The 10,554-nt window shown below is 40.5% G+C and overlaps 1 protein-coding gene across 1 annotated transcript in view; it reads right to left on the bottom strand.

Annotated features, from left to right (window-relative positions):
• Positions 1-8,525, bottom strand: part of LOC107747912 (CD44 antigen-like) — a 29,664-nt gene extending 21,139 nt beyond the window's left edge. The window contains exon 1 of the mRNA XM_016562524.1: positions 8,311-8,525. Within this exon, the coding sequence (XP_016418010.1) occupies positions 8,311-8,377 (67 nt within the window). The 5' untranslated portion in view covers positions 8,378-8,525. The remainder of the gene's footprint in view (positions 1-8,310) is intronic.
• Between the last annotated feature and the right edge of the window lie 2,029 nt (positions 8,526-10,554).

The raw sequence follows: 10,554 nt of genomic DNA, 5'->3' as shown, positions 1-10,554 counted from the left end.
ACTATGACAACGTAATTAGTAGAAGAAATATTGAGGTACTTTAGTAAACTACTTTTAGTAACTACTAATACCACATTGGGGAAAAACTACTAGTCATATTTAAAACCTTAGCTAAAGGGATAGTTCACCCAAAAATGCAAATTCCAAACCTGAAACAACTTGAGGGTGAGTAAATGATAACAGAATTTACATTTTTGGCTGAACTATCCTTTAGTACTTCATATTTGTACGAGTATACTTAATGAATGTACTTCCTTACAGTCCACCTCTGATTATTTTGAAAATGAAAGTATGAACATTTTGTCAGAATATTAACACATTTTTGCTAACTATATCAAAGGCTGCATCTGAAGCACTCGGACCGGTCAAACAGAGCACTGTTCAGCTCTACAATGCTACAATGCAATTTTATTTTTATTTTTTTATTCACAGTTTTATTTTTATGATTAATTGCCTAAAAAATCCGGGTTGCAAACCTGTCTACATATGATCACCATGGTCAAGACAATAAACTATATAAAATCGCACCTTTGTAAGATATCAATCAGCATTTGAACTGCTATGTGTGTGTGTGTATTTTGTAGTTTTTCATATGTATCATTACATTATTCAAGTAAGCTCCAAGCCAATACCTGCATTTAAAATTGTAATCCGACAAAGGACGCAGAAAACCAGTGTAACTTACCTGGCCTCGGTCTTGGCTAAGCCTGAGGTACATCACCGTCTCCTCCACTATGACGTAAAACATAAAAACAAAAATGAGCAATTCTGGCTCCACCTATCCTGGCAGGATTGTCCTCTCGTCAGCTCTCCTCTCGCACTGTTGCTATGCGACAGAGCGCTAATCGGGAACCTCTGGTGTCGCAATTAGGAAATCCTGCGAAGGCGGAGCGTCCTTCATGCACTTCGGAGGGCCCTTCGTGCACTTCGTAGGCCTGGCCTTCGAAGTGTGCACACTCAACTTTGGGACACAGCTATAGACACCCAGCAGTGTTAATTTGACACCGCTTCAGTGTTACTTTTAACACTCTGTAGTGTGGACACATATAGACACCCAGTGTCAGCTGACATTTCCCAGCGGTCTCTTGTATTTTCCCCGTTGTTTTTGTGTATGACCCTGGACTGTTTATGGATCTACAAAGTATTGCTGCCTGCCCGTGTGATTCCATCTCACATTTTTGATCCTCCTGTGAACTGTCTGCTATCTGCCCTGTGACTTTGCTATTGTTTTTGCCTCGGGTATACCTGTTTTGCCGGAGATTGACCCTTGACTGATTGTACACACATTTGCTCATGTGACGAGGATGTTTTTTAAGTGCGTTAAGTAAGCTTGGTTTACATAATAAATAATAGTTTAGCATTCAAATACATCGCAAATATGAACACATTTAATTGGATTAATGCCAAATGAGAGAGGCTGTGCGAGAACGCCGTTTGCTTTCAGTTTCGCATTGAATTAGCCTAATTCATTTTGGCTTGTTTAGCAACTTATATTTTTCATTCTTGTTTTCTTCTGAAACCGTTCAAAATAGCCTATAGGCTAGGTATTGTGTTTATTGTTTGTACATGATAATATTTCGCTTTATTTATCGGTGTTATTTATGAATGTAATAATGCATTTGTGCTTATATTTTTTTTATATTTTTAGAGACCTGCATACCGGTATCTAAATATGATTTCATATATTTTATGCTATATAGACCTACCACATCACCCTCCACTGGATGTAGAATGAGCAGCAATAAACTACATTTTGGCATTTTATAATACTTCTGTGGGTATTTTGGTAAAAGTAACTCAAAAGTAGTGTAACGCATTACAATTCAGAGACAGTAATATTGTAATGTAACTAATTACTTTCAAAAGACAGTAGCTAGTAATATATAATGTATTACATTTTGGAAGTAACTTGCCCAACACTGCTGACAGCACATAAAGATCAAGAGCTTTGGGACCAATTAATAACACTTCACTTTTCATGAGGCATGGATCTAATCGCAGACTTATTTCTTTATACAAAACAACATGAGGACATTTTAGAAAACAAGTAAAACACTGGAAGATGAAGCTAATACAACCATCAGAGTAGAAATACAAAACTATTTAACAAATGTTAAAATATGATTTGACAAATGACAACTGAAATTAAGGGGTGAACACATAGACGTGTATACATAGATGCCTCATTAGCAACTGCTTCTATGGACAAAACCAGTGGCTTTCTTTGATGTTTGATTCATCGTGGGTTCCCTCTTATTCAAGTTGAAAATGGAGCCGTCAAGCCGGACACTTTCTGCTCCCGTTAGTGATGCTTGCGCAGTGTTTGCATACTCTATCACAGATGAAGTGAATAAAATGCAATATTTGTCAAATACACAGACGCTTCAGACACGTTTTTATGAGCTAGTGTTGGGTTTGAGTCCACCCAAGTCGAGTCCGAGTCAAGTCCGAGTCTTTAATCAATCGAGTCCGAGACAAGTCCGAGTCCAAAATGGGCCGAGTCGGACTCAAGTCCGAGTCCCAAACAGCCGAGTCCGAGTCCAACGAAACACTATTATTTATTAGTATCTTAACATTGTTTGAACCTTTACAACTAGAAAAACGCAATGTCCATTTAAATGTAACAAAAGTAAACCTATATTGTATCTTGCCATTTAGATTTTTTATTAATAATTAGTGTCCTGCTTTGCATAGCAAACTGAAAGTCATGTAACAGAAGTTATGGCTGAATTGATTTATGTATTGTGACATATTTCAGAGTGAAGCAGGTTTTAGAATGTGAAAAATTAAAGGGCGGGACTTGATTTTATTAATTGTTAAAGTAAATGTATAAATTCAAGAGTGGGGGTAAAGGAGTAGGTATCTTGGTGAACGGGACCTTAAGAGCAGAAAATGCACCGTTTATCTCAATAAAAAACAAGCTTTAAATAATTTTTAAGATTTTTAATGAAATATGAATTTTGAATAATCAAAATTACCGGTAGTTTGTGTCAGCTTATTCTATTCATCAGTGTTTGAACTATTAAAGAAGAAACCGCATTTAAATTTCTGGGTTAAAAAAAATGAAAAATGAATGGTAGTGCCAAAGAAACTTGCACTATGTTTAAAAAAACATTAATACAAAAGCCCAAAAAAATAATTAACTAATGTAATAAAACATTCTCAAGCCTACTGAAGGCAAGTAAACACTCCAAGTATTACTTTCAAGCTAAATGATAAATAAATATATTACTCAAAAATACAAATTATATTTTTTTAATTTGTGTATTTTTGTTTTTTTTTGTTTTTTTGTTTTTCTGATAGTCTAGTAAAGGCTTCTACAGAAATAGTCTAGGCTACTACAGACATTTCATGAAGTAGTAAATGTAAAAATAATCTTAATTGTATACATTAAATATAGAGCTCCGGAGATTGACGTCACGCACTCTAAACTCCACCATTTTGGCAGGCAATCAGGAGAGCGCTAGAGCGGCTGTAGCATTGGTATCGACAGGTGTACAACAATTATTTAAAACCAGACTATTTAGACCTTACAAACCTTACTATTTCAACATGGTGGACAGCTGCTGTGCGCCAGGATGCCAGAACAGGCAGGGGAAAGCTAGGGTTGCCAACCGTCCCGTATTAGCTGGGACGTCCCGTATATTGGGCTTAATTTATGTGTCCCATACGTGACCTCCCATGGCCTGTTTCTTGCTCCCTCACGCAGTATTCATTAAGTGAATCACAATTAAATCACAATTTAATACTAACGCCAATTCCGTCCGTGTTTTGACTTCGGTAAATCAGTTTTGGCAAATACAAACTACGTGATTATTTTTCATGAGTCCAACATCCCACCGTGCAAGAAAACATGCAATCTACCCGAGACGTGATCAATAAGGGAAGCCGTCTTTTATTGCAAAATAGAGAAAAAACATTTTACATTTAAGTAAGCTTCTTAACCTTGTACTGTATCTTACTATAACAAAACTTAAGAGAACTTAAGCGAAAGAACTCGGCATTCGCACGCTGACTGAAAGGCGCGTTATTCTGTGAGCGCGCTTTCGGTGTGTGAGCACAGAAACCCGTCGACTTTCAAGTACTGGACAAGACTTGAAAGCACATGCAAATACTGAATATCACTTTCGTCATAATGCATTGAGTCAGTGACATTTCCGTCAACTGTCCCTGGACTCGGTTGGACTCGGACATATTTTCCGAGACCGAAAGGCTCGAGTCCGAGTCAAGTCAGAGTAAAAATGCTTCCGAGTCCGTGACAAGTCCGAGTCCTTTAAAAAACTGTACTCGAGACCGGACTCGAGTCCGAGTACCCCAACTCTATTATGAGCAACAGAAACACTTTTTATATACTGCTTAATACAGCACAATCTGTTCAAGAATAAAGTTCAACATAATCATGTACTATTTAAATATAATAATGTGGGGGTATATATGCTTTTATCAGTGTTGAATAATAAACCGGACTCAATATAACAGTGCGACTACAGTAAAAAAGCTTTTACTTTTCTAAAAACACAGATTTGTGGCCATTATTGGAATTGAAAATGTTAGAATAAACCCGAAACACACGTGATAGTTGTCATGCGGTGAATCTGGCTAATCGTGAAACAGCTGTGTCGTCATCAACGCTCCTGCAGTCGCTCTGGAGAAACTGCGGCAGCTGAGTCAGCTGGCTGCTCTTGAAGCTCTCGCGGTGCTTTGATGCCACACGTGACAGTCACATGACGTCTACGCCATCTCAAGTCGGACAAAATTTCTAACCGGCATGCACTGCTTCAAGTCAGAATTTGATCGATCTGTGCAGCGCTGCGTTAAGTCGAACGCACCTTTTGGTTGGGTTTGTCATGTGACATGTTTGTCATGTTATTGTTTGGTATTTATAGCCCTCATGTTGCCAATAGGCTTGTTCAACTTCATGCGGCGCCGCAAAGATCGGCAGCCACCTGACAAAAGCAATGCATTCTGGTTAGAACATTTGTCCGACACTAGGTGCGTTCGACTTCATGCAGCACTGCGCAGATCGATCACAATCTGACTTGAAGCAGTGCATGCCAGTTAGTAATTTGTCCAACTTGAGACTCGCCGACGCCATGTTACTGTCACGTGTGGCATCAAAGCACCGCGAGGGCGTTTCGAGAGCAGCCGACTGACTCAGCCGCCGCAGTTTCTCCAGAGCGACTGCAGGAGCGTTGATGACGACACAGCTGTTTCACGATTGGCCAGATTCACTGCATGACAACAATCACGTGTGTTTTGGGTTTATTCTAACCTTTTCAATTCCAATAATGGCCACAAATCTGTGTTTTTAGAACGGTAAAAGCTTTTTTTACTGTAGTCGCACTGTTGTATTGAGCCACGTTTATCATACAACACTGATAAAAGCATATATACCCTTTTCTAAAAACACAGAGTTGTGGCCATTATTGGAATTGAAAACGTTAGAATAAACCCGAAACACACGTGATAGTTGTCATGCGGTGAATCTGGCTAATCGTGAAACAGCTGTGTCGTCATCAACGCTCCTGCAGTCGCTCTGGAGAAACTGCGGCAGCTGAGTCAGCTGGCTGCTCTTGAAGCTCTCGCGGTGCTTTGATGCCACACGTGACAGTCACATGACGTCTACGCCATCTCAAGTCGGACAAAATTTCTAACCGGCATGCACTGCTTCAAGTCAGAATTTGATCGATCTGTGCAGCGCTGCGTTAAGTCGAACGCACCTTTTGGTTGGGTTTGTCATGTGACATGTTTGTCATGTTATTGTTTGGTATTTATAGCCCTCATGTTGCCAATAGGCTTGTTCAACTTCATGCGGCGCCGCAAAGATCGGCAGCCACCTGACAAAAGCAATGCATTCTGGTTAGAACATTTGTCCGACACTAGGTGCGTTCGACTTCATGCAGCACTGCGCAGATCGATCACAATCTGACTTGAAGCAGTGCATGCCAGTTAGTAATTTGTCCAACTTGAGACTCGCCGACGCCATGTTACTGTCACGTGTGGCATCAAAGCACCGCGAGGGCGTTTCGAGAGCAGCCGACTGACTCAGCCGCCGCAGTTTCTCCAGAGCGACTGCAGGAGCGTTGATGACGACACAGCTGTTTCACGATTGGCCAGATTCACTGCATGACAACAATCACATGTGTTTCAGGTTTATTCTAACCTTTTCAATTCCAATAATGGCCACAAATCTGTGTTTTTAGAACAGTAAAAGCTTTTTACTGTAGTCGCAATGTTATATTGAGTCACGTTTATCATGAAAGCATATATACCCCCACTTTATTAGTATTTAAATAATATATATTTACGTTGAACTTTATTCTTGAACAGATGGCGCTGTATTAAGCAGTATATAAAAAGTGTTTCTGTTGCTCATGAAAACGTTTCTGAAACGTCTGTGTATTTGACAAATATTGCATTTAATTCACTTCATCTGTGATAGAGTATGCAAACACCGCGCGAGCGTCACTAACGGGAGCAGAATGTGTCCGGCTTGACGGCTCCATTTTCAACTCCGCCCCCGACTGCAAGCGGCTACTCTCGTTGACTGCCGTCTGTAGCCGTGCTTCAAGTCGAACGCACCTTTTGATCAGCGCTGCAGCTGCCTTACAATCACATGTGCCGTCAAAGTACCGCGAGAGCAAAACGAGACTAGCCGCCGAAGTCAGGCGCTGCAAGTTGCTCAAAATTGGCTGCGAAAGCCTTGACGACGACACACTTTATTCTCATTGGTTAGATTCTGTGATGACAAGCACGACGTGTGTTGCGTGTTTATTCTAACAATTCAATTCCAATAATGCTCACAAATCTGTGTTATTATAACAGTAAAAGCTTTTTTAGTGTAGTCGCACTGTTATCTTGAGTCATTTTTATCAAAAACACTGATAAAAGCATATATACTCCCACTTTATCAGTATTTAGTAGCCTATATATTTATATGCTGAACTTTATTCTTGAACAGATGGCGCTGTATTAAGCAGTATATAAAAAGTGTTTCTGTTGCTCATAAAAACGTTTCTGTGTATTTGACAAATATTGCATTTATTTCTCTTCATCTGTGATAAGACTGCAAACACCATGTGAGCATCACTACCAGGAGCAGAAAGTGTCTGACTTGACGTCTCTTCTTTTAATTCCGCCCCGACTGCAAGCGGTTACTCTCACCAGCCGGTGGCAGGCTTCATCTCGAACAAGCCTATTGTCTCTTGTCGAGTATTGTCCCTGTAACCTCTGTTGGTGAGTTCTTGGTTTTGTTTATGTCAAGCCTGTTTATGCTTTGTCTGGTCATGCCAAGTCAAGTCAAGTCAACTCAAGTCAAGTCTTTGTTTATTGTTTGGACACTTTTTGGATTAAATAAAGCTGCACTTGGGTTCTCACTACGCTCGCCTCCAGTGGACTCATTACACACATACTCTGCTGATGATAAATTATTTGTGATCCTCAAGAATGTTTAAAAAGTTCAAATTAAATGTTTAGTTACAATTAATCAAATGTGTACTGTTGGAAAAAGATTGCTTTTTTATTCTTGCTGTTTACAATTTTGAGTCTAAAATGTTAACAGTTTTTTTTTAAAGTTAAATTGCGCAATACATGCATCCTGTTATGACACATCGTGATAGAGCTTAAAACATGCATCCTGTGAAAAATGTGATAATGTAATAGCTTTGAATGTTTAATAAATGTGATAAACAGCATTCTGGCCTTTTTAATGTGCTGTATGGAGTACAAATTTGCCATCACAAGGTACAAAAGGCTTGTTACTGAGGCAGTAACCTTAAAAGGACAAATTTGCACCTTTTTTAAATGTACATTATGGTACCATAGCACTATAAGTTACAGTTTAGTCAGCAGAGGAACATATTTGCCTTTGAAAGGTACATACTGTAAGGGTACAGATATGTACCCATGTGAAAGGGTACAATAGGTGTACTCTTTAGGGTACTGCCCCAGTGACAAACCGTTGTACCCCCGAAGGTACATATCTGACACATTTTTTCTGACAGTGTACATGTGACAAACTTCAAAACAAAATGATACCACAGTATCAACACAGAGATGCTACAACACAAGTTGAATATTTTAATGTGAGGAAAAAACAGCTTAAACTCCTCTGGCTCTTTACTGGTTTATTTTTGTAGTGCTGAAATGTACAACTGCTCAGCATATCTCCCTTTCCTCTGTAATAAACGAGTGAGCAGCTGTTTATCTGTCCTCAGACACACACTTAGCGCTGCTCCATTCATACTCTGTAAAATTCATAGTCAAACTTCAAAGAAAGATGTGTAATGTTCCTCTGACGAGTCTTCTTACCCGTGGTATCTTCTGATCTCGAGGAGGCCAGTAATGCAGAGGCGAGACCCAACAGTATAACCCACATCCTGATGGCTGGTGAGGAATCTGTATGTGAATCCAGACGGTGTATAGTAGAGCTTAGAGTCTGCTGCAAGTTTGGACTATTGGAGGTGAGATTTGAGTGTCAGAACTAATAAAGATCAGAGGAAAGGGAAGTGCATGAATAACCACACCCTTCTACATCTCCCTTCACTCTCTCTCTCAGGTCTCCATGTGTCTGACACTGTGAGTGTGTTCGTTTGGTAATGCCGAGTTCACACTGCACGATTTTAGCCCGATTTTTCACTCGCCGACAGGTTTTGCAAAATCGCAGACAAATGCCCGAAATCGGAGGCAAATCAGTGCTCGTTCACACGAGTGACAATCACGCAGTGTGAATCAGCCACAACATCAGCATAACAGTTACTGCAAAATTATTTACCTCCAACTCTCTTTGCAGAACACACAATCCCTGTTCCCTGCATCTCCCTCCTGCATAGTCTGTTTTTCTTTTTCTCCTTGTAGCTGGAAATTAGCTCACAGACAATTTGCGGGCTATATCAATTTTTTTTTAATAATTCCAGTGTCGTTCGAGACACACGCGGGTTCTCGTGTTATTTCCTTATCACTTCTCGCAGTGTTTTGTTGTGAAACGTAGTTTGCGGACCAGACAGAGATGTCGGCGATTCTTCCTATTGTGAAGTCATGCAGTGTGAAACCCCCTGTCGCCGATCCATCGTGCAATGTGAACACAGCAGCAACTGAATGCTACCCCAGATAGTCACGCAGTGTGAAAACAACGGCGATCCGATGAGTTTGAAAATCATGCAGTGTGAACTCGGCATAAGTGACCCTGCACGTTCACTTTGTGTAGTTTTTGATGCATCATGTTCGGATGTCTCATCCACTTGTATTATATGCAGATATATTAATATAAAAAAAAAATCCATTAATATGGATTTTTTCCCCCTAAAATATTTGTGTTCTCATCTGAAGAACGAAAGTCATATACATGTGTGATTGCATGAAGGTGTAAAAGATGGATGATCCCTATAAGGACTAGGGGTGGGAAAAATTATTGTTTTTTCGATGCATCGTTGTTCTGCATTAAACGATACTGAATCGATGCAGAGATTTAAATAATCGATGTCTTAAGTTTAAATGAAAAAAGTCAGATTTGTGCTCGTTTGCAATACATTCTATCGGAATTTATCGGCCCCACGGTCACAGAGATGAATGCATGCGCTACTAGCACGTTTACGTGCATTTCTTACATCAGACGTAGTATGTCTGCGTTCACTGAGGCGCTAGTACATGACAAAATGGCCGAAGCTACACACATTAGAGCGGCACCTGCAACGTTAAAAGCCGATGTTTAGAAGCATTTTGTTTTTTTAGAAACCGAGAAAGATGGCAAACGGACACTTGATAAAAGCTACACTATGTGTAGGATGTGTGAGGTGAAAATAAAATATTTTGGCAACACAACAAACATGAGGAATCACCTTCAACGCTGCCACGCAGATGTGAACGCAGAAGGACCTCGCTGAAAAAAGCAGGTAAAATAGCATTGACTTGTGATGCCTGGACATCTGTTGCTACGGATTCGTACATCACTGTAACAGCCCATTATATCTCGGATGACTGGAGGTTGTTGTCCCATGTTTTGCAAACTAGGGCTGTCTACGAGAGTCACACAGGCTCTAATATAGCTGACCTAATACAAAAAGTCGCTGAGGAATGGCAGTTTCCCACGAGAGACTTGGTGTTAGTGACCGACAACGCATCAAACATGGTTGTTGCTGCTCAGCTGGGGGGATTTGTGCATGTGCGATGTTATGCACACACGCTAAACCTCGCGACTCAGCGAGCGCTCCGCTTGCCCTCTGTTGCCAGACTACTTGGGAAGATTAGACGTATTACTTCATTTTTTCACCGCAGCCCCATTGCAAAGCACCAGTTCGAGGAGAAGCAAAAGCTGTTAGGCCTGCCTCATCACATGCTAAAAACAGACGTCATTACCAGGTGGAACAGTGCCCTAGAAATGGTGGACAGGTTTTTGGAGCAGCAGCCTGAAATCTCTGCAGCTTTACTTTCTCAGCAGGTGAGAAGAGGAGAGGCAGACCTCTGCACTTTGAGTGAGCTGGACATCTCTCATGCAGAGGATCTTGTAAAAGCCCTCAAGCCCCTAAAAGATGCCACAACCCTCATGTCAGAGGAGGG

Source organism: Sinocyclocheilus rhinocerous, unplaced genomic scaffold (assembly GCF_001515625.1).
Source record: "Sinocyclocheilus rhinocerous isolate Xijiao unplaced genomic scaffold, SAMN03320098_v1.1 scaffold2877, whole genome shotgun sequence".
NCBI classification, from domain to species: domain Eukaryota; kingdom Metazoa; phylum Chordata; class Actinopteri; order Cypriniformes; family Cyprinidae; genus Sinocyclocheilus; species Sinocyclocheilus rhinocerous.
Note: the sequence above shows the minus strand (reverse complement) of the source record. Positions and strands in the feature narration are given on the sequence as shown.